This window comes from Camelina sativa, chromosome 6 (assembly GCF_030686135.1).
Source record: "Camelina sativa cultivar CO46 ecotype springtype chromosome 6, ASM3068613v1".
Taxonomy (NCBI): Eukaryota; Viridiplantae; Streptophyta; class Magnoliopsida; order Brassicales; family Brassicaceae; genus Camelina; species Camelina sativa.
The window spans coordinates 1,374,377-1,399,196 of NC_141885.1; the positions used below are offsets into that span (position 1 = coordinate 1,374,377).

At 38.8% G+C, this 24,820-nt stretch overlaps 1 protein-coding gene, 1 long non-coding RNA gene and 2 other non-coding genes across 8 annotated transcripts; all 4 read left to right on the forward strand.

Annotated features, from left to right (window-relative positions):
- Positions 1-994: 994 nt before the first annotated feature.
- LOC104790037 (uncharacterized) lies at positions 995-4,640 on the forward strand. 5 transcript variants are annotated; one of them, XR_015558860.1, is made up of 7 exons: positions 995-1,761; positions 2,268-2,602; positions 3,525-3,613; positions 3,721-3,796; positions 4,014-4,084; positions 4,172-4,240; positions 4,323-4,640. XR_015558860.1 is itself a non-coding variant. In XM_010515726.3 (5 exons), the coding sequence occupies exons 1-5, from the start codon at positions 1,202-1,204 to the stop codon at positions 4,326-4,328; spliced, it is 1,041 nt and encodes a 346-aa protein (XP_010514028.1). In that variant the 5' UTR covers positions 995-1,201; the 3' UTR covers positions 4,329-4,640. The 5 variants fall into 5 exon arrangements, 3 of the variants coding, with proteins under 3 accessions (XP_010514028.1, XP_019102138.1, XP_010514029.1); XR_015558861.1 differs by lacking the exons at positions 3,525-3,613; positions 4,323-4,640 and having other exon boundaries at positions 4,172-4,274; XM_010515726.3 differs by lacking the exons at positions 3,525-3,613; positions 3,721-3,796.
- A 1,153-nt stretch (positions 4,641-5,793) lies between these two features.
- On the forward strand, positions 5,794-5,866 carry TRNAA-AGC (transfer RNA alanine (anticodon AGC)). Its single transcript has one exon. It is a non-coding gene; the product is annotated as a tRNA-Ala (tRNA).
- Positions 5,867-6,218: 352 nt separating this feature from the next.
- On the forward strand, positions 6,219-7,318 carry LOC104790038 (uncharacterized). Its single transcript, XR_768609.2, has 3 exons — positions 6,219-6,422; positions 6,637-6,746; positions 6,862-7,318. It is a non-coding gene; the product is annotated as an uncharacterized LOC104790038 (long non-coding RNA).
- Positions 7,319-15,311: 7,993 nt separating this feature from the next.
- Positions 15,312-15,418, forward strand: LOC147942114 (small nucleolar RNA R71). The gene has a single exon (XR_015560533.1). It is a non-coding gene; the product is annotated as a small nucleolar RNA R71 (small nucleolar RNA).
- The last annotated feature ends 9,402 nt before the right edge of the window (positions 15,419-24,820 follow it).

Below are 24,820 nucleotides of genomic sequence, written 5' to 3' on the forward strand. Positions count from 1 at the left end.
AGTTGTTGGACTTCTTTCTTGATGTTCTCCATGACTTTCTCTAACTCTTCCACCTTCTTAAGTGCCATCTTGAAGAGTTGTTCCCAAGATAGAAGGCTCTGATACCAATTTGATACGTTTAAGATGTAGAATGTAGAATAAGAACAGAGAATAAGACAAATGCTCTTTTATTATAAGACAAAGTGAGACAAATGAGAGAAATGTTCGGAGTCTCTCCCCTCCCCTTACAAAAGTGTTCTGATATTCAATACCTACTCCCTTACCCCTCTCTGCCTTTAAATACTATTTCTGACATCCTAATGCTCCTTTGTCTCTACACCAAAGAGCCGTTGTGGCGACAGTGCTGTAGGACAATGACTTTATTCATATTAAACTAGAACAACTCCCTCCAAGAGGCTTGCTACTACCTCTTGAACCTACTGGATCTATGTTATTGGACTCCTAACCACTTGGGCTTCTCTTCTTCCTTTGGTAATGGTAGAGAATAGGAGGATGTTGCTGTTCATACGTATCAGGTTCAGATTTATGTTTATTGGTTGAATGATTCAAAGGGAACTGTTGTATTCATGCTATCACTAATCTCTTGTTTTCATACGATGGCATTGTGAGTGACTAGCTAGTTTATCAGTACATGTTTACATAAACCTCCTATGTGACATGACATTTACAAGCAAACCTACTGGAAAAGGCCAACAACACTAAACATTGGAGCCGCCTCTAAATCCTGTTATTTCCATCATTTCATATTGATCACACATAGGAAGTTGTTGTAGCTGGTGTTTGAAAATTGTTTCAGCTCTGTGACAAAAGTCAATATCCCAATTAGAGAATTAAATACCTGAAACTTCAATCTAAGAAGTAGAGGCACTGAATGCATCAAATCGAGTCTGTGCAGCTTATTGAGGTTGGAGGTAAAATGCACTTGGTACAAATTGTCAAACATATGTCTCAGCATTGCATTTCAACCCCAATCATCTTAAATACTGTTACGCCTAAATCAATTCTTTACCACAATTTCTCGATTCTGTTAAACCAAATTTTTAATACAGTTTACAGTTTACACTTAACAACAATGGGTTGCAGTTGCACAATCATTTATTTTCGCTTGTTTTGGTAAATATAAACCATTAATCGAGTCAGTCAACAAACAAAGATGAGGTGAGGTGAGATGAATTAAGCATCAAAGCTGAATTCAAAAACAATGGCGATTTCTACATTACTCTCAATCTCTCCTTTCACTCTATCTTCTTCCTCATCAACAAAAACCCATTTCCTAACTACTAGGGTTTATTTTTCATCATCTTCGTCTTCGACTTCTCCCAAATTGAATCAAAACAACCGTTTCCTAGAGAGTCAAAGTTCCAGTCTTTACCACCCATTACGCCGCAATATCACCAGAGTCTCTTCTTCTCCAGATGGGTTTCTCGGAAAAGCCAAGGAAGACGAAGAAGGAGACGAAATCATCCAGCTTCCATCAATTGGTGTGAACCCTGTTAAATTCGCGATTTGCGTTGCGTTGTGGGCTTCGTTCTCTTTGCTTTGGTTTGCTAGGTCTGGAGATGCCAAAGCTGCTACTGATTCAATCAAATCATCGAGCTTTGGTCTCAGAATCGCCGCAGCTCTTCGCCAGTTTGGTTGGCCAGACGAAGCTGTGGTGTTTGCTTTAGCTACACTTCCGGTTATTGAGCTCCGTGGTGCTATTCCTGTTGGTTATTGGATGCAGCTGAAACCTACGGTTCTCACTTTCTTCTCTGTTCTTGGGTTAGTGCCTCACACCCTGCATTAGTTTAGGCACATCTTGATATTGTTGTTGATTTATTCTCAGAACAGAGTTTGGAAGTGTCTCATTGGTGATTATGGTGATAAAAATGTGAAATTTGAGTCTGGCTTTTGTCTGAAATGTGTTCGAGGATACACATTTCTATTGTTTAGTTGATTTTATAATAAGTTTGACTCCACAAAGTTTAATAAGTGTGGTGGATTGGTGATATCTTGTGTGCCGAAATGGCAATGTGTCTTGTTTCTGTTGTTTAGTTGTTAACAGTGCTCTCATTCCTGTTGAATATATGGTAGATTGGTGAGAACATGTGTATGGAAATTGCAATGTGTCTTGTTTGAGGAACATCTTTATGTTGTTTAGGTGAATCTATGAGGTTGAGTGAGATTTGAGTTCTATGATGATAAGTTAGAGCAAACGTTCAATCCATTTTCTTTTGATTCCATTATGTAGCAACAAGAAGTGACACTGATTTTGTGTGTTTTTGCAGCAATATGGTTCCAGTTCCATTCATAGTACTTTACCTCAAAAAGTTTGCGTCTTTCTTGGCGGGTAAGAGCCAAACAGCTTCTAAATTACTCGACATTTTATTCAAAAGAGCTAAAGAGAAAGCTGGACCAGTGGAAGAGTTCCAATGGTTAGGGCTAATGCTATTTGTAGCTGTTCCGTTCCCTGGAACCGGTGCTTGGACAGGAGCTATCATAGCATCGATCCTGGACATGCCGTTTTGGTCTGCTGTTTCGTCTAATTTCTGCGGGGTAGTGTTGGCTGGACTGTTGGTGAATTTGCTGGTGAATCTTGGTCTGAAACAAGCCATTGTAGCTGGTATTGCTCTCTTCTTTGTATCTACATTTATGTGGAGTGTTCTCAGGAACATTAGGAAGTCTATAAAACCATCTCTGCCTTGAATTGGTTATTTAGTTGTAGAAGAGTGCTTAACATTATTGGTTCTGTTTTTTTTTCTTCAACTGTTAATAATAATGTTTAAGGGATTTTGTGTTGGTCTTCTTTTCCCCAAATCACCTTTCTCATAAATCCAAATCACCTTCAACTGTTAATAATAACTAGATGTTCACCCGCGGTACACCGCAGGGCTATTTTTTACTTTTAAACAATTTAATTACTGTTTTATAAATTTTAAGTGAACAATATGTTAACTCAACATATTATGTACTGCATAAGTAGTATGTTTGTGGTGTATTGTGTTATAGTGAAGTTAGGATATCATATTGTTAATTAAATTTTATGTAGTATAAAATGTACATTTTTTTTTATGTGTCTATTTTGTTTGCAATGTATAGATAATAGTATTTGAAATTATTTTGATTTTTTAAAATTATATACTTATACTATATTGTGACATTGTAATTTAGTTTGTTTCATCTATTTATAATTAGATACTTTGGAATATATAGTTTTGTTGTGCATATAAATTATATGATATAATCTTTTTAATTTTCGATATTTTAAACTTTCATCCATACTATGATACATATGTCTATAAAATAATAATAATTAAATAAAATAAGAATTTTTGTTATAGAGAGATATATGAGTCGTATCTTCTTCTTCTACAATTGGGAAAGTTGATCTTTTATTATTCATTATGGTCTCGATCGACTAAATAAGTGAGATATGGGAAAACAATGTTCTCATATCTTCTTCTTCTTTCCTTAGCAACAAAGTGCAGCTCTATTATTTAAGTCAGAGAAAGTAAATCGGGTTAAAATTCATTTTATGATTTCAGTTTTGAGTAGATTAGACAAAGAGAGTACCGATTTCATCACATCCTAATAGATAATTCTAAATCTATTCAAAATTTGGAATAGTTCCAAGGTAAATTACTTTGTTTCTTTCTCTTTCTTTTTTTTTCTACTAATTCGATCCAATATAGATGTAATTACATACATATGTTAATAGATTGTTTGGCAATTTGAATGTAGATTCTCAAATATGGAAAGAAATTAATTGAGGATTGCTTTTCTGATAAAGTGAGCGAATGATTTCTACAATTCTGAGGTGATGACCCTATGATGATTCACCGAATATGATGTCCTGCAAATATTAGATTATGGGATAGATAAATGACTTCCAAATCATGTCAACATAAATAATGTATTCACATCTAAAACCCAAGCTGCAATTAGAAAGCTAAGTACATTTTAACTTCACACTAATATGTCATCAATAAGTTAAGTGTATTCATAATTTTAATGACTATTGCTTAACTTTGCAGGTTACTTTTATTTCTATGCAAGAGATAATATAAGTATCAGTAATAGTACATCAAATGGAAAGGAAAAGATGGTGAGTAATAGAGGAAGCTGTTTCAGTTCTAATTATCAAGCTTTACTGTTAGTTTTATATAAAGATAATTGTTTTTGATTTCGTCAGGTGCAAGCTCATAAATGTAACAAACTACTTGTGCCAACAACAACTGTTTTCAGTTCTATACATATTCAGGTTAATATATGTAGTAAATGTGTTTGCTTGGTAATTCTAGCTGTAAATTGAAGATTTCATCAGACCATACTCGCAAATGCAGATGTAAACAATTCATCGAATAGGAAATCAAGTGCAAGAACAAAGATGTTAAAGCGATTGAGGGTTGCTTTCAACATGAAATCATCGATTGATTTAGGCTTGTAGGCCAATCAAGGGTAACTGAAATTATTTTATGTTCAAGAGAATCAACTGTAACAGGGTTATAAGGTTGTTTTTCTTCCAAGTAGCTCTAAGTGTGGGTCGATTCTTATGGTTGTTATGGCTCTTTCCACGCAAACCTCTGTTCTTCTTTACTTGTGATGCCTCTAACCTCATGATGCTTGTGAACATGGTTATCCAGTTGATTCTCATTTCGTTACAGACTGCGTTATGACCCGAAAAAGGAAAATAAGGTGAGGGAAAAAAATAGAAGTGTTATTAGTAGTTCATAAATCGGATTTCTAGACTCGACCACAGCCACACTTAGAGCTACGTAGATGGTTTTGTTTAGTTAACATGACTTATATGTTGATTAGATAAGTAACTTAAAGAATCAAATAAAGTATAGAAAGAGAGCCAGATGTTTAAGTTCTAATCATCAACCTTTATGACTACCTTCTTCACCCAAAGGTCTTAATGAAAACCCATTCACCAACAGGGAGCCTATTGATATATTTGGAAACCAAATCCTTCTTTACTAAGGAATGAATTTTTGTACCCTGAAATGAATAAAGAAAAACTGTATTAGTAGTCGTATTTAATAGGTAGATCTTTACCACTTCATCTGACAAAACCATAATCATCTTCGAGAGTTTCACGAGTGGCTTGTGTGTACAAATGCCACGAATGGAGGATGAACCCTCCAAGCTGATTTGTATGATCTGAGGAAGGCAAAAGTAGCAACCAAGCGATCTTCAAGGTTTTAAGTAAGCTTTTGTGTGTTTTGTATTAGTGATGATGGTAATTGGCGTGATGGTTTATAGTATTTAGAGGTTAATCATTAGATCGATAATTCTTATAATCTTTTGATGCCAAAATCACGGCTTTAGAAACTAATTAGGTAGAAAATCTTTTGTAATCAGTTTTATTTTGGAGGATTGAAGGAATATTATACTCTTTGGCATTTATCATTGTTTCTTTAATTTGATTTTTCTAGATATTAGAGGAAAAGATGGAAAGAGATATATTGTAAATTTTGGTTTGTTGGAGAGAAGGAAAAGCCGTGAATCCGTGATATCGGCTAGGAGATCTTATACTCGACAATTAATTGTGTTAATATATAGATTTCTGTAAAATGTAAATCTTGGTTGTTAAAATTTATACATTAAATTTTAAATATTTAATATTAAATGGCAATGGCAGTTTTGTAAATAGATGGCAAGTTCAGGATTTATTTGCTAAATGTATACTGATTTTTATAAGATGGAAACTTCTAAAGATAATTGAGAAGTTGAGAAACAAATGTATGTAAATTTTCTATCACTATAAAATTCGTAAGATATATAACGCATACTGGAGCAAGTAACATCGATGGGGATGTAGCTCAGATGGTAGAGCGCTCGCTTAGCATGCGAGAGGTACGGGGATCGATACCCCGCATCTCCATCTTTAGTTTTTTTCTGTGGTGTGGCTTTATTTAGCGTTAAAGCGCAATTATATATTTATAGTAGCCTTTTAACGTTTTTGACTTTTTGTTTTCGGATTACTAGTAGAAGTCCAATCAAGAGATTAATCCACCATAGAATTAAATAATAATAATAATAATAATACAAAAGACCTTTTGAAAAAAATGCAAGAGTAGACAAATCCCAACGTTGTAAAAAATGCAACGGTCATAATGATAAGTTAATTTAAATTAAGAAAAATCATTACGTAGCGCAACGGCTAAAAAAATATTAACAACATTCAAATTCTCAACTTCTCTATATAGTAAAGGAAACTCAAGCTTTCATCTCTCGTCACAGCCAAAGAAAATATGTTTCAGATTACCAAAATTTAGTAAACTTCTCTCTATTTGTAAAATCGCTTTCTAGTTTATCTTTATCCAAAAGTTTTTGAAAATAGCAAAGTTCAGTAAAGTACCTTCTCTTATTATGTAAAATCGCTCTGCAAATTAGATCGTCGTCGATGGCCTGAAGGTGAAGAGTACTCTATTTCAAAGGTTACAATTCTTTTTCTCTCCTCTCATCTAATTTGGATTAATTTTACCCCTTTGCTAAAACCTTTTGTTCCAAAGAAATTTTTATTTTTATTTTTTTATTTTTACTTCAAAAAGAAACGTTTTTTTTTTGTTGTTGACGGAAACATAAACGTCTCTCGGAATTAGAATACTAAATCTATTTATGACTCAAAAACTGATATCTGTAAAATTGCAGGGAGACGTATAGTTAAAAGGGCCAAAAATAGCCAAACCATCTCTCCAGTATTTTTTGGTCGCGAATCCATTCGAGCTCCTTTTCTCTCTAAAGCCTCAAATTAATATACAGTAGATTATTTAACTATTTATATTCCTATTTTAGTTGATCGATTTACAGAAGTTGCGCATATTCTTATATATATATATATATATATATATATATATATATATATTTTTTAACTAGGAGCGGTGTTTCACACGATATTCGACTGGGAAAAGACATGTCTGTAAGTGCATCAGAGGTCTGTCGGTGACACGATGTTATGGAGTGGATCAGAGCTCTGTCGGTGACATGATGCTGTGGAGAGTCCCAGACGTCTGAGGAGCTGACGTGGCAGAGAATGCTGAGATGGAGTGAAACTTGTATCTTTCTTGGTGTGTGAAATGGAATGTGAATGAATGATATGGTGATGAACAATGGTGAAAGCAAGGTGTTTCAATTCCCCTTATGTTGTAGTAGTACAAGAAGTGTCTATCCAATCTGAGTGTTTGCAAGCAATCAGGATGTGCATATATGTCTAAGTCAAGCCAAATATGAAGGATGTTTGTCACTAACAATCCTATGATGAGATGTAAAATACAGAATGTAAAAGCTACTAGAACTAGATGCTAAATGTAAATGAATCAGAATGATTATGACAGTTATGAAGCTAGAACAGAAATAGAAACTATGGTAATGCAAGTAATGAACTAATGCAAGGCAAGTAATGAATAGGACACTAAGTGAATGCAACAGAAATGCAACTAGAATGAGACAAGAGATAAGAAAGGACAATTACAAGGCATTAAACGAAAGTTCTGGGGATGAACTCGAGCAAGCACTCGATCGAGTGCAGGGTCGAGCTGGACAAATACGTAAAACAGAGCAATGCAAGAAAAACATAGCAATACAAAAGCGAATCAAACAATGATCAAACAGCAGGATTTAAGCTAGGAAATCAATAAACAAGGAAGGTCTTGAGGAGGGATTCATGGGCTGGACTAATGATTGAGGTCATCTAACTTGGTCAACAAATCTTAAACAACTTGAGCTAATCTCTAGACAATAATTTCTAAGAACATGTTTAATCCACTCTCATGGCAAAAAACAATCAAACTCATATATTTCTAGACTTGTTCTCACAAAGTAAAGAACCTATACAAGCAAGCATTAAGCAATATGTCAAAAATCAAACAAGACTTCTAATCTCTTAGCAAGCCTAATGATAGTCTCTAGATCTAGCATAATCTATGCTCCTCAGACATTGGTGTGATGCTAAGATGCTTGAGATCAGATCCTACCCTCTCGGTTATAGGACCAGCATTAAGAACATATAGCCTAGAAGAGATCTACAACAATCAAGCTTGACCAAATCAAACAAACCTCAAACACAACCCAACCTAACCCATCCTCAAGATCCTAAACAACTACTCACAAGAACACATGATGAACATCAAAGTCATAAACCCAGAAAATGATGAAACTTGCATGATTAGATAGATAAAGCAACGATCTACAATATTGAAGAAGGAATCAAACACGAATTCTTAATATCTTGAAAGTTATGGAACCAACAAAATCCAAGAATTCTTTGTTTTTCTCCTTCAAAGAGGTACAAGATCTAAAATATAAAAGTGCAAAAGGAATAATTCCCCAAAAGGGTAAAACTAGGTTTTTGACTCTCTAAAAAGCTGGACTCTTGGTGGCTGCAGGGTACAAGGCCTTTAAATAGAAAAAGTAGAGGAAGCCCTAAAAATGCTAAAAGACAAAATAGCCAGGCGGCTCGGCCAACTCGACCCGGTGCTCGGTCGAGTGACCGGTCGAGTTGGGTTTTCTTGTGCTCCTTCCACTCGGTCGAGTCACTCTCAGCACACGGTCAAGTGTCTGGTCGAGTGGGCAGTCGAGTGGGACTCCGGACCTTGGTTCTCCAGCCTTAACTCCTTTGCTTTCTCCTCATGATTGCTTCACTTCTCCTCAGCATTGCTTCCATGCTCCTTAGGCTCCAAAATCACCTGTTTATGCAAGAAAAGATGCAAATGCAATGCAACTACACTCTAATGCAAACACTATGCAATAATGGTCAAAAAGGATAGCAAAGGATGCAAAAGATGTGAATATATTAAGGGAAAACAGGGTAAAATATGTGAACATCAACACCCCAAACTTAGTCTTTGTTTGCCCTCAAGGAAATAAACAAGACATAAGAAGATAGGTGAGGGTTGAAAGTGGGATCTCAGCTCCTAAAGCTTGCAAATAAACCAGCTAGAATTAATGTCCAAGTTGAATGAGCTGTACTTAAAGATTTTAGACAAGCATATCACAACCTTTACTGATTTGAGTCTTAGATGTCCACATGCATTCAAATCAACCATCTCCTTTAATATTCATTAATGAAGAACATGAATCAATTCTATGCAATGCTTAAACTCATTTGGCTTGGAGATAAAGGTTTAGAGACAATGATGTTTTCTTTTTAGAGTGGGGCTTATCAATATCAAAGTTCTCTCATAAAAATGGATTGAGCTTTAGAAGAATGCTAAAGGTAAGATCACTTAGACACATACAAGAACAAAACCTTGTCTACCCAAAGGTAACCCAAGTGTTTGATCCTATCATTCTAAGCCCACATGATCCTAGTTCTACCCTTTATCTTCTTCTCTTCTCAAATACCCTTTTCTCTTTTATTTTCAAGCCTTAGGAGAAGTTTCTTATTTGATCTTTCTAGTGGAATGGGAGATTCTTACTTATTTGTTATGGTTCTCTTTTCTTCTTATTCTTAAGACATAAAAGCATTTTGTTATACTCTTCTTTTTTTTTTTTTTTTTTTTTAAACAATATCATACTTCCCATTCTTTCACTAGACTTTGATTTTACTTAAACACATTCCCCTCCAAAAGACTCTAACATTTTCTTTCTCTTTTCCTCTTTTCTTTTCTTTCTTTTTCAAACAACCAAATCCCAAACCCAACAATGAAAACACCTAGTCCTATCTAGTTTGGAAAATGCAAACTAGAACTACACAAGGCATTATTCTTGTCAGTTCAAACCTAACACTTTCTACCAAGCTCAATCCCAAAATAGGCCTTACACACTCAAGAATAAACATGGCTTGAAAGAAGGGCTGGTTAAGGGTATTGGAAACTGATTTTAATGATTCAATCAGCTACTTGGATCAACAAGAGTGGTAAAAAGGAGAAAGATGATCCAAATATGTATATGGTATCCATGAGTTTAAAGCAATGCACAAACTGATAATTATAAGTCAATATTAGGTTCATATAAATAGGAAATGACATCAAATCACAACATGCTTCAATTTAGACCAAATGCAATGCAGGAATTTAAGGCTTGGTTCAATCTTATGCTTCTAACTACTCAACTAGCATCAAAGTACTATTAACTTGGGCATTGATCCTAGTTTAGTGAATTAAACAAGCTAACAAGGCAAAACTCATCATAGATCCCTAATGCAAATAATTAACAGTCCTACATGAAACATGCTAAACAAGATGCTATTATGCAATGCAAACTACATGAACACTCTTTTTTTTTATAAAGATTTTTGCAAAAAATTTCAAAATTTTAGGGGTTTTCTATGCCTTAGATGCTATGCAAATACTAACATGATGATGCTAAAAATTTGAAATAAGAAAACAAAACACACCATCAAATGCTATCTCAAACCCTCCCCCAAACTTAAATCACACAGTCCTTTGTGTGAAAGAAATTTTTAAGAGGATTCAAAACAGAAAACAAAACACAACATCAAATGCTATGATATTTACAAGTGAAGGTGATAGTGGTACCTCAAGGATTGGAGAAGATGCTGTCCACATCCTCATTCATGCTGTCAAATGTGTAGTTGTGGTCTGGTTGGTGACTTTGAGGGGGAGATGGAGGCAACTCGACGATGGGAATCGACTAGCACTCGGTCGAGTGCATGGTCGAGTGGGGGGGGGGGGGTCGAGCTGGGCTGCGAGTGCCAAAACTCTGACCTTGCTGCTGGTAGAACTGGTGCAAGAGTGTTGGATCCATGAAGTACTGGGATGGGAAGGGAGGGTAACCTGGATAGTTTGGATAAGCAGCTGGAGCTGGGAAGCCATAAGGTGTTCTGGGCTGGAACTCGGCCGAGTGCATTTGGTGTGCTCGGTCGAGTGGGTGCTCGAGTGACCCGGTCGAGTGCCTTGAAAATTGTTGTTCTCGGCTACTTGAACTTCTCTTCCTCTGAATTGGCTCGTACATGGAGGCTCTAGCTGGTTCCACAGGGTTTTCAACTCTTGAAAGTGCTCTAGTTGAGCTACTCCTCCTCAAAGGGCTAGATGGTGTTGGTGAAGAATTTCTACTTTTCAACTCAGCAATCTCCTTCTTTAGGCTCTTGATGGACTTAGCCATATTGCCCACCTTCTTCTTTAGCTTATCAAACTTCTTCCCATGCCACTTGTTCCACCTTTGTAGGAGTGTCAACCTCTTGCTAGTCTCCCTCACTCCTCTACTATCTCTTTGGTTGGGCTCATAATCCTCAAAGTAAAACTGCTCCTCCCCATCAGCCATTTGCACATCTCCGGCTTCATCAACTCTAACTTGAACTATCCCATCAAACAAGAACTCATCAGCTGGCCAAAAGTCAATGTTTGCTCCTTCTTGAATGGTGGTGAGCTCTTGGTTAGGTAAGATCAACTGTTTTTTCCCAACTGTTGGAAGCTCAAAGTTGAAAATGTGATTTCCTTGATGCATTTCCTTGGCCAATATGAGAGTAGAGGTGAGGTAGCTTGAGTCAATCCATCTTGGCAAAACCTTCTCTCCTCTAAGTGGGACCTTGGCAGCTTGTAGTATTGGAGTGATGATGCCTCCAATGGCTAAGGCTCCTCTTGACCCTTTGTTTTGTAGCTTGCCTACCCAACTTCTCAAATATATCATGTGGTCAATGAGCACCATTGCAAGGTCAGTCTCCACAGTGGTCCCAAGAATGATGGTTCCATCTCTTGCCTTAAGGATGATTCCATTGAGAGCCATATCAATCATCTTGAGCTCACCCTCATTGAGATTTCCAGTTTCCTTCCTAGCAAAGAAGGTGTTTGCTAAGGCCTTGTGGAAGTACCTTAGGACTGAGCTTCTTATCTTTGAACTCTTGGTCTTGGAGGATGAGTAAGTGATGTTGTCTCCAATGGTTTCCCAAACAGCAAAGAGCTCTTCTCTTGGTATCATTAAGCTCCTATTACTCCCAACTTCAAAGCCAAAGATATTGGTTATCTTCTTCATTGGAAGCTCATACTTCTTCCCCTTGATAGTAAAGGCAATATGACCAGCTCCCAACTCATCATCCTTCCTTGCATATGTGTGCAGCTTGACTGTGGCTAAAAACTCACAACTTTCTTCCTTGTAACCCTCCATGCAAAGCCCCATGAACTTGGTTAAGTTGCTCTTTTCAAAAAGATACTCCACATCTCCATCAATGGCTAGCTTCTCCATGGTTTCCTTGTGTGGATATCTAGTCCCCAGGAACTCCATTCTCATGAAGGCTTCATAAAGTTGCCTCTTTGTCAAACCATAAGATTCTGCTTCTCCATCATCCTCTCCCTCTTCTTCTTCATCTTCTTCTTCACTCTCACTCTCAACCTCCTCTTGTTCAATCTCAACTGCTGGCCTCTTCCCTTTGGTCTTGTTTCTCCTCATGAATTCCATAAGAGTTGGCTCTCTTTCTTCTTCACTTTCAGTCCTCTCAGGATCTTCCTCAGCTGACTGGTTCCTTGAACTCGGTATCTGACTCGACCTACCACTCGGACGACCACTCGGTCGAGTGCTTGCACGAGTGGGTCGTCGAGTGGTTCTTCCAGTTTCTCCTCTTGATTCAAGACTAGCATCACGACGATCCATGTAGCTTTCAACCGCTTGTTGAGACTTCCTAGTAATCCTTGAAAACATTTTTGAATAGAACTGAGAGGAATAGACTCAAAACTTAAAGTTAATAGGTTAGTGACCCAAAAACTAAAAGAGTTAAGCTTGAGCAAAAAGATGAACTTTGAGAGAGATTTTAAACTTGAATTTAATTGTTTTGAGCAAATGAGAGAGTGTGAGAGATACATGATCGAATCAAGCTCTATTTAAAGAAGCTAAGGGGACAAGGAGACAAGAGTGGAGCGTCCATACCATTCAAAATTTGAAATGGGAATCTTTGACCTGCTTTTTGCTGCCACTCGACCCCACACTCGACCAGCACGTGGTCGAGCTCCTTGACCAAAGTTTGAAAATTCAAAATTTTCTTCTTTTTCTTCCCTCCACTCGATCATTCTAGAGAAATGGGAATCGAGTGGGCCTTAGTTCTTTGCCAACTCGGTCGAGTACCTCTCGTGGGCTGGTCGAGTGAGCTTGCGAGTCTACTTCTCCAAGTCCAAATCTCTCCATACCCATCTACACTTTCATTGAAAGGCCTGTCCAACACAAACATAAAAGAAAACACATCAAAACTACAAGGAAAATAAAGCTTATTTACAAAGGATACCTTAGGGACTTCCTCCCTAGTGAGCTTGTTTAGAGTCACTAAGCTTGACTTTGGTTGCCTTCTTAGGCTTTGTTTAGATACCAAGGAGGTGATGAAATCCTCTCTGGCACTTCTTGATCACTGTGAGTCTGATCCTTGATCACCTCACCCTTAACACACAAACCATATTTCTTCTTGATTTTGAGCTTTGGTCTTGCTTTCCTCAAAGACCTCTTGTTTAGCTTGACTGGGAGATCCTTAACCATACCAGTCAACTCTTGAACTGACCTCTTAAGCTTTTCCACATAATCTTCTTGAAGAGAGAGATTGTCCTTTGGAGTTGCCACTTCACTTAAACCTTCATGACCACCTTTTTCCTTGATAGTAAAAGGTTGATCATCAATGGTAGGAAGGTTGGTTGGGTTATAGATGTTAAACTTCATAGCTATACCCTCATCAATGTTCAAGGTCACAAGACCTTCCTTAACATCAATAACAGCTCCAACTGTGGCTAAGAATGGCCTCCCAAGAATGATAGGATCTTCAGGTTCCTTGCCCATCTCCAATACCACAAAATCTGTATGAACCCTTGCTCTTCCTATCTTGACTGAAATATTCTCCAACTTGCCAACCACATCTCTGTTTGAACCATCAGCTAGGCATATATGAAGGTTGGTGGACTTGAAATCAGTGTGCCCAAGCTTTTGTGCTATAGAATAGGGCATCACACTGATAGATGCTCCCAAGTCACATAAGCACTGGTTGTAGTGAAGATAGCTAAGTGTGCAAGGCAGATAGAATGGACATTGATCCTTAAGCTTAATTGGGATGATAACTCCTCCAAGGTCTTCAAGATCCTTCTCATCTTGAGCTTGAGCCTTCTTCTTTGACAAATCAAGCAAAAATTCCTTATAGAGAGGATATGGATTATATTGTTCCAAGGCAGGTCCTCTCTCTTCTTCTTGGTAAGCAATGATAACCTCTTTTATGGCCATCACTTCCTTTTTCTCAATCACAACTTCTTCCTTCAAAGCTTGCACTTCCTCTTGTTGCAAAGCCATCATTTCTTTTTTTCTCAATGATCTCCCTTAGTTCCTTAAGCTTTTGTGCCTTGAAACGCCCTGGGAATGGTAGTGGAGGCTTGTAAGCAGGAGGGATGTACTTAGCAGGCTTGACAGCTTCTGACTCTTCAGCTCGATCGACCACTCGAACACTCACTCTGTCGAGTGCTTGCTTGAGCACCTGGTCGAGTGCAATACCGGATTCAGTCTGCTTTGCACAAACTTCACTCTGAGCTTCAAGAAATGACCAATCCTCCCCAACTTGAACTTCACTGTCCTCAGTGACTTCTTCTTCAAATATATGAATGGCTTTGGCAGTAAACTCCCTTGGGTTTTGAACTGCTTTTCCAGGGAGTTGTTGGGCTTAGGAGCTGAAGTAGAGGAAAGGTTGCTCTAACTTCACTCTAGAGTTGAGTCCTTCAAACTTCATGTTCAGATCATTGTACTGGGATGTGAGCCTTTGGTTCAACTCAGCAAACTGTTTGGCTTCCTCAATCTTTCCATTGGTTTGCCCAATCAACAGCTGTTGTATCATTGCTCTTAGGTCTTGTTACTGGCCTTGGTTAGTCTGAAACCCTGGTGGGGGACACAATTGGGGCTGGAACACTTGTTGCTGCTGCTTGGGTGCATAGTTGTTCTGTTGTTGAGGCTGAGGAGGTGGATAGAATTGGTCTTGAGGGTTGGCTACATTGGTGCTCCTATAAGAGAGGTTGTTCTGCTTGAATCCTCTACCTTGGTTGTAGCCTTTGTATCCTCCTCCTTGGTTCTGCATATAACACAACTCAGCAAACTCCTTATCTCCTTCTTGGACTGGAGCTTCTTTTTCACCAATGAAGTGAATGGTTTTTGATTGGCTTAGGAGAATCTTGTCAAGCTTCTCATTGACCATCGTTAAATCCTGCTTGTATTTGTCCTCTTGATCAGTAGAGGTGATCCTTATGGTTCTATCATAATCTTCATTATAATTACCATCTGATTGAGCAAGATTCTCTACCAACTCCCAGCCTTCTGCCACATTCTTGTTGAGAAAGTTTCCATTGGAGGCTGTATCAAGTAGCATTCTAATCTTGGGTAGAACTCCTCTGTAAAAAGTGCTGAGCAAAGACTCATTGCTAAATCCATGGTGGGGACACTGAGTTTGGAATCCTTTAAATCTCTCCCATGCCTCACAAAAACTTTCATTATTTCTCTGTGCAAAACCTGAGATTTCATTCCTCAACCTAGCAGTCCTTGCATTGGAGAAGAACTTGGCCAGAAAAGCTTTCTTGCATGCATCCCATGTGGTTATTGCTCTAGTAGGAAGAGTCTTCTCCCAGAGATGAGCTTTGTCTCCAAGGGAAAATGGGAATAGCCTTAACTTGGAGCCATCTTCACTCACTCCATTGATTTTTGTGAGTCCACATATCCTGTCAAACTCATCAAGGTGATCTAGAGGATCCTCCATTGGTAACCCATGAAATTTGTTGGCTTGTATCATGGAGATCAATCCACTCTTGATTTCATAATTATAATTGGCAACTGCAGGAGGCACAATACCAGCTCTTTGGTTGTGTGTATCAGGTGCATCCTCAGCACCAATGTCCTTGCCCTTGGAGCTTGTTGATCGTGATGCTCCATTAGCACTTGTTGTTCTTGTTCCTGATTGATTCTTGTTCTCTGCTGTCTCAGGTCCCTTGGTGGTCGGTTGATGTGATCAAGGAGTCTCTGAAGATTGTGATGACCCTTGGATCTTGTTTGCATCAACAGACTCGAGTACTGACTCGGACAGGCACTCGGTCGAGCGCAGGCTCGAGTGGATGGTCGAGTCGACTGGGAGGTGAGGTCTATTTGTATCCGGCTTCTGACTCGATCACGAACTCGAGCACTCACTCGGTCGAGTGGCGGTTGAGTGGCGGTCGAGTTGAAGGTCGAGTTGAAGGTCGAGTTGGTACCTAAAACTCAATCACAAACAAGCAGTAGAAGAATCGAGATCAGTAGCGAACAACGGGATAAAGTAACTTAATCTTAGACTAATATAGACCCTAATTGTCACAAATAAACACTCAAATGGGCAACAACGCCAAATTGAAACTTGTATCTTTCTTGGTGTGTGAAATGGAATGTGAATGAATGATATGGTGATGAACAATGGTGAAAGCAAGGTGTTTCAATTCCCCTTATGTTGTAGTAGTACAAGAGGTGTCAATCCAATCTGAGTGTTTGCAAGCAATCAGGATATGCATATATGTCTAAGTCAAGCCAAATATGAAGGATGTTTGTCACTAACAATCCTATGATGAGATGTAAAATGCAGAATGTAAAAGCTACTAGAACTAGATGCTAAATGTAAATGAATCAGAATGATTATGACAGTTATGAAGCTAGAACAGAAATAGAAACTATGGAAATGCAAGTAATGAACTAATGTAAGGCAAGTAATGAATAGGACACTAAGTGAATGCAACAGAAATGCAACTAGAATGAGACAAGAGATAAGACAGGACAACTACAAAAGGCATTAAACGAAAGTTCTGGGGATGAACTCGAGCAAGCACTCGATCGAGTGTAGATCGAGTGCAGGGTCGAGCTGGACAAATACGTAAAACAGAGCAATGCAAGAAAAACAGAGCAATACAAAAGCGAATCAAACAACGATCAAACAGCAGGATTTAAGCTAGGAAATCAATAAACAAGGAAGGTCTTGAGGAGGGATTCATGGGCTGGACTAATGATTGAGGTCATCTAACTTGGTCAACAAATCTCAAACAACTTGAGCTAATCTCTAGACAATAATTTCTAGTACTATGATGCAAGTTGAATTAGCTGTACTTAAAGATTTTAGACAAGCATATCACAACCTTTACTGATTTGAGCCTTAGATGTCCACATGCATTCAAATCAACCATCTCCTTTAACATTCATTAATCAAGAACATGAATCAATTCTATGCAATGCTTAAACTCATTTGGCTTGGAGATAAAGGTTTAGAGACAACGATGGTCTCTTTTTAGAGTGGGGCTTATCAATATCAAGGTTCTCTCATAAAAATGGATTGAGCTTTAGAAGAATGCTAAAGGTAAGATCACTTAGACACATACAAGAACAAAACCTTGTCTACCCAAAGGTAACCCAAGTGTTTGATCCTATCATTCTAAGCCCACATGATCCTAGTTCTACCCTTTATCTTCTTCTCTTCTCAAATACCCTTTTCTCTTTTGTTTTCAAGCCTTAGGAGAGGTTTCTTATTTGATCTTTCTAGTGGAATGGGAGATTCTTACTTATTTGCTATGGTTCTCTTTTCTTCTTATTCTTAAGACATAAAAGCATTTTGCTATACTCTTCTTTTTTTTTTTTTTTTTTTTTAAACAATATCATACTTCTCATTCTTTCACTAGACTTTGATTTTACTTAAACACATTCCCCTCCTAAAGACTCTAACATTTTCTTTCTCTTTTCCTCTTTTCTTTTCTTTCTTTTTCAAACAACCAAATCCCAAACCCAACAATGAAAACACCTAGTCCTATCTAGTTTGGAAAATGCAAACTAGAACTACACAAGGCATTATTCTTGTCAGTTCAAACCTAATACTTTCTACCAAGCTCAATCCCAAAATAGGCATTACACACTCAAGAATAAACATGGCTTGAAAGAAGGGTTGGTTAAGGGTATTGGAAACTGATTTTAATGATTCAATCAGCTACTTGCATCAACAAGAGTGGTAAAAAGGAGAAAGATGATCCAAATATGTATATGGTATCCATGAGTTTAAAGCAATGCACAAACTGATAATTACAAGTCAATATTAGGTTCATATAAATAGGAAATGACATCAAATCACAACATGCTTCAATCCTAAGCATTGTTAGTCATCTTCAATGCTCTGCCAATGGAGATTTTCATCCTAGTACATAGGTGTGTGGCTGCCAAGGAAGCATGGAACTTTCTGGTAATCTTGTTTAAAGGCACAAGCAGTGCTAGTAGCATTAGTTTGGATAAGGTTGAATCTGAATTTGAGAGACTTCACATGACTGAAAAAGAATCTGTTGCTAGCTACAACAGTATATTGACTGAAATCGCTCAAAAGGCTGTAGTTTTGGGAAAACAATACAGCAATGAGTCAATGGTAAAAAGGTTTCTTGGGAGTCTGTCAGATAAGCTTCAACCGCACAGGTCTGCTGAAGTCGCCTCTCTAAACTTAGAAGAGGTTAAGTTTAATCAGTTAGTAGAGATTGTGCAGGCCGCTGTCATACCTCACGGAAGAAAAGAAGATAGCAAGGGTGATGCTCCAGGCATATGATATGAGCTCTTAGCACTCTATCACATATAGAGGCTGTTGATGAAGGGAGAGTTACCTTTGGTAATGGAGGTGAAGGAATAATCCGAGGTAAGGGTACAACTGATGGTGTTACTCAATCACACCTAAAGGATGTTGTCTTTGTGGATGGTTTGAAGGTAAACCTGATAAGCATCGGTCAGCTGTGTGATGAAGGTCTGGATGTTATTTTTACCAAGAAGGGGTGTGAGGTAGTTGATCAGCAAGGATCCGTTCGGTTCAAAGGAAGGAGATCTAGTAACAACTGTTACATGTGGGATTCAGCAATGCAGTATGTTAACACAACCACTGCGTTGGACACTAATTGGTGGTATCAAAATCTTGATTGATTGAATATGTGCACAACGTTGAGGCTTGCTAATCAAGAAGCTACGTTTGGAATTCCTGAGCTGAAGGATGACCCACACTTCATGTGTGGTTCCTGCAACATAGGGCTTATACGTCAATACTCTGCCCCAAGAACACCAGAGCAGGATAAAGCTGTAGAGCGGAAGGACATGACACTGCAGGAGATGGCACGAGCTATGTTACATGAGAATAAGGTTTCTTATTGGTCTTGGGGTGAAGCTGTCCATACAGCCTGCTACGTCATCAACCGAGTGTATGTTCAATCAGGAACCAAAAAGACTTCCTATGAGTTGTGGAAAGGGAAGTACCCTACATTGAGCTACGCTCATATGTTTGGATGTTTCTACTGGTTTCTGGATGACGAGGCCCTGGTAACAAATGATGAGAAGCAAGAGCAAGAATCTGCAAGACATGGTGTTTTGGTCATCCCCATGTCTTCATCGGATGTTCTTTCTTCGTCTTCTCAGTTTCATTGGAATCACTCCTATAATGGTGTTATCGGTGCAATTCAGGGGGGGGGGGTCGAGTTACCAGAGGAAAGAAGGTTGTTTTTCCTCATCTGACTGGAAAGAATCAAAAGGCTGCTATTTCTGACACTGTCCATCAGGACTCTGATCTTGTTCAATCTGCCTACTTTGTTTCAACCATTAAGTCGAAGAATTACAAGGAGACGCTTCATGAACAATTATGGGTTGCTGAAATTTAAGATGAGTTGGGACAATGTGAGCGGAGTAATGTGTGGAAGCTCACTCAACGCCCTGTTAATGATAATGCAGTGGAAATGCAGAGGACTGTCAAGAACAAGAGAAGTGCTAGAGGATGCATTGTGAGAAATAAAGAAGTGGTCCTTGTTGAGCAACCAAAAGGCCTTGAGAACTCACAACATCCTGAGCATGTGTATCGGCTCAAGAAAGCTCTGTATAGTCTCAAGCAGGTACCGAGAGCATGGTATGAGAGGTTGACTGTGTTCCTTCTGGGACAAAGATGCACTCACAGGAGTATAGACAAAACATTGGTTGTTCTTGACAGTGACAATACACTAATGTTTGTTCAGATCTATGTCAATGACATAGTCCTTGGGTTCACGAGTCAACCTTTGGTACAACAGTTTGTGAGAAGCATGTCACAGGAGTTTGTGATGAGTATAGTGGGTAAGCTAAAATACTTTATGGAATTGCAAGTTGAACGATCAGCTGATAGGATTTCAGTATCTCAAGCACATGTGCTAAAAAGTGGGTACAACGGTCCAGATTGGGGTGGAATACAAGTGGAGGATGTTTCTTCATGGGCAACAACCAGATATCTTGGCTTAGCAAGAAGTAAAACTGTGTCTCCCTGTCAACTGTTGAGGCTGAGTACATTGCCTTAGACAGCTGTTGCACACAACTCTTGTGGATGCGACACATATCTTCGGACTCTGGTATGGATTTTGGTACTCTGTTGATTCATTATGATAAATTGAGTGCAATTAACATCTCTAAGAATTTTGTTCAACTTTCTAGAATCAAACACATTGATATTAGGCACCGTTTTGTCTGTGAACTAGTTGAGGCAAAACTGATCAAGAATGACCATGTGAACATTTAAAAAAAAAAAACTATCTGCCTTGCTTGCTAAGCAGTTGGGATTTTAACAGAGTCATAAATCAAAAATTTATTGGTGTCTGTGAACTCGAATCACTTTCTCTGAGTTGTGTTGATCTAAGACAGGAACTTGTGCTAGGACATATTATGGAAATCCTAGAATATATAGAAGATCAACGCTCTGAAAAATAGATGTGGGAAATAGCTGCCTGTCATGCCGGTCTGTCCATCCTGTTAAATGTTGTCATGATTTAAGGAGGTCAAAGAGCTGTGAAGAGACATGCACATATACTCTCAGGATCAATGTCCTGTTGAATGACATGCCTAGATTCAGTGAATGACAAAATCAAGTGATGTCACTGAAGTTCAAGGTGGTGAAACAGCTATCAAAAGACTGAGTGGAATATTTAAAAAAAAAAAAAGGGGGTGTATTGTGCTCTTCAAATAGATGTTCTCCAGCTGTCTTAACATGTTAGGATAGATTGTAGACTGAAGGTATGTCAGTCTGAAAGACTACCCATATGAAACAAGTCTCTGATCTTCGACAATTCAAGAGATTTTGATAGTTCCTAGCAAATGTTCTGAATAAGTGGTTGACGTGACACATGTATGACTAGGGTTCTGATTTTTGTTAAAAAAATTTATATATATAGAAATAAATGTGTGCTCATGTGTGTTTAATTCTCGTTCTGGGTCCCTTGGAGTTCATCATTAGTGGTTGTGTGTAATCAGGTTTTGGTTCATGAATCTGATAAGTTGGTTCCTTAAAAAAAAGGTGAAGAATGTGAGTTATTAGCGCATTGTCATTAATTATGACTAAATGTCGAAAAAGGGAAATAGATTCAGTGTACATTGATGGATTTTTGAGTGTTTTCAGGATTGTCTTTTATGGTTTGGGTCGAGTCCTTGCAGCCCATTGAGACACACGAAGGTGTATAAAAGGAGCAGCTAGGTTTTTTGGCATTTTCCTCATCACCTATGCGATTTCAATCCTGTATCGCTTAAGCTTCTAATTCACCTCTTCTCTTTTTCATTCTTCAACCCTCTAATCACCATGAAATCTGTCTTTAGTGGCTTTCACTATGATTCCAGCTCGGAAGAGGAGCTTCACACACAACCATCGTCGTTGCCACCACTAACTCCTCATGTTCCAATCGACCCTACCACGGCGCTGGTTGTGTATGAGCCTCGCTGTGAGTCCAATCCAGCAATTCTGTCTTCGTAGGACCCAATTACCACATCCCCATTCTTCGAAGGGAATCATGAGACATGTGACTCTTCGGCTACTCCGACAAGAGAAGTGTCTCCTCAAGTTCCTGTGGTGGATCTCACCGGTGATGTTCCCATGCCTGCTCTGCCATCTCAGGGAGTCTCCTCACGTCTGCGCAAAAGACAACCGCCTGCTGATTTAGCCTGTCGCGACTCCAAGCGTCAGTCTCCACAACTTCTCGTGGTGCCTCCTCAAAGAATTTTGACTCAAAACGGTTCACATCCTCTGAAGCTGCGCGACAGTATGGGTTCTTTGCTTCTCGAACACTTGCCCCAGAAGTGTGTTACTCTCTAGGAGTTACTGATCACACTAGGGAGTTCATAGATAGAGACGGGCTGCTAAAAACCGTCACACAAGTTGGGTCGTATGATTCGGATGTGATCTACGAGTTCTGGGCAAATCTTCTGACGGTCAAGGTTGAAGGTGAGTCAGTTGATGTGTTGGTTCGTTACTGGGTCTACGAGTTTTCCCCGAGCCGCATCAATGCTCTATTTGGACTCCAGTCTGTGGATGTGCATGAACAACGATTGCAGACAGCAGCAATTTTGGAGGAGGATCTGGCACTCTTTCTTTCTGATGGTAAGGTCAAGTCGTGCAAGCAGCTGGTGTCTGCAGCAATCACGAACCCTGTCATCAAGGATCTGCATAAAGTATGTTGTAGCAATTGGTCTCCAACGGTGAACACGGGATACATATCACCGAACAGGGCTCTGGTGATCTACATGATCATGCATGGGATTGCATTCGACTTTAGACGGATTGTCTATGAACAGATCATACAGTTGGGTCTGCAAGCTCAGTTAGGCTTTTGTTTGCCATTTCCCAGCCTTATTCATCAGTTGTTGACTGCTCAGCGACCGGTTCCGCGTCGTCGGTCTCAAGACACAAAGAAGACCAAGGGGGAGCAGACTGCATCAGTATCCGCTAAGCCTGTCTCTCAAAGTGGGTCGTCTGCAAAGCGCAAAGCCATCCGGTTGGCTATCAAGATCCTGCAAGATGTCTTGGATGCTGGTAAGTAGTACTCTCTCTGATTATATTAGTTTCTGACGTCGTTTATTGATGTTTTTGACTAATCAATGCCAAACAAGCAGGGGGAGATGGGTCTGATTCTGAAGCTTGAGAGGGAGTTTGGACTATGGGGGAGCAGTTGTTTGTTTCAAAACTGTTTTTATTCCTGCTTTTGTTGTTCCCTGTTTTCATTTTAAGACTTGGTTTCTATTTTTAAGACTCGTTTTGGATTGTTTGATGATCCAATTTATTTTAACAAGTCCGTGTCGAGTTAACCGTTTGTGTGCTTAAGAGCTGCAATATCTTGCTGGTATGGGTGTGTTTTGTCTTGGCTGTTGTCGTCTTTGTATTTTCAGGTTTAATGCAGTAGGTGCTTGTGTGGCGAGATTCAGTCAAAAAGGGGGAGATTGTAAGTGCATCAGAGTTCTGTCGGTGACACGATGTTGTGGAGTGGATCAGAGCTCTGTCGGTGACATGATGCTGTGGAGAGTCCCAAACGTCTGAGGAGCTGACGTGGCAGAGAATGTTAAGGTGGAGGAAGATTGTTCGACAAGGTGATAAGCCAATGGATTTGGAAAGAAAAAGCGATCGTGATATACTCGAAGATATTAAGAGTATATCTCGTTAAGGGAATAAGGGAATACGGATATTCGAAAAAGATTATTTCCTTTTTGTTAGGATGCACAAAGATTTAGGATAGAAATCTTTGGTGCGAGTATAAGTAGACATGGGCTAGCCTAGAAAAATGATGGCACTTGTGGGGATAAAGTTGTGAGATTTGTAACCTTCAAGCAATCAAAAAAGGCTTAGAAGGAGAGTGTGTTAGTTTCTCTTAAATCTACACAGGGTGTTGTGTTAGATAGATAGAAGAGTGAGCTGAGGTTCAAGTCTTGTAATAAACATAAGTTTGTGTATAAGATTGAATAAGAAGTGTTGGTTTGGCACAAGTGCGTTTATCACTTGTGTGTATCTCTATACCCTTACAATGTCGCACTCTCACCATTCACTTTTAATAAGTTAGTGTCTCAGTTAATCACTCGTTTTTTCTTTTTGTGTGCGTGTGTAGAGTACGAGCGCTTGTTATTAAATAATATGTATTATATAAATTATAATATAGGTTGGATTTTAGGTATACTAGTATGTGAGTGAAGGCTTGATATGAGATAATTTTTTTTTCCACAAATGAAATATATATTGATTAAGATTGATTATTATAGAAAGAGTTTCTTAGCCAAAGAGGCTGCAATACAGAATCAGTATAATATGGAATATCTATACAATCAAATTTTGCTAGAGCATGCGCGACATCGTTACATTTTCTCTTTGTGAAAGTAAAAGAAACTTGTGTAATTTTGATGCCGAAAATTTAATATCTTGTATGAGATTTGTTAGAGAAACATTCTGAGTTTGTCCATTAACTATTTTGATCAAAACTTCACTGTCTCCTGCGAAAAGTAGTGATTGATAACCCCTGATCGAGGCTTGCTGTATCGCAGCTTGATATAAGATAAGCAATATGAAGAGCAGCTTTACTATCACAATAAAGATGAGCAGAAGACACCTGTTTGACACCCAATCCTGTCAATAGCTTGCGCAATCACATAATTTCTTTCAAAGCAAAAGCCATCGACCGATATTCAGCTTTGGCTGAAGAATGAGAAATAACATCTTGTTTCTTCGTTTTCCAAGCGATAGGCAAATCGCCTAGTAACACGACATACGCACTGAGGGACCGACGAGTTAAAGGACAAGTGGACCAATCTGAATCACAATACACATGAAGAGACAAATTTTGGTCGGCTTTGAGAAGGATACCTTGACCTGGGGATCTTTTGAGAAAACAAACAACACGAAACACAGCATTCCAATGAACTTCTCTCGGATTTTTCATGAACTGAGCCAAAACATGAACATAGTAACTAAGTTCCGGACGAGTGTGTAAGATAAAGGAGACGACCAACCAATCGTCGATACAGCTGAGGATCAGCAAGGAGCGTTCCATCATCGAGAGCCAGCTTGTGATTTTGCTCAAGAGGGGTAACAGCAAGACGTGCAGCAGTAGTACCACTATCAGCAAGAAGATCCAATGTGTACTTCCGTTGG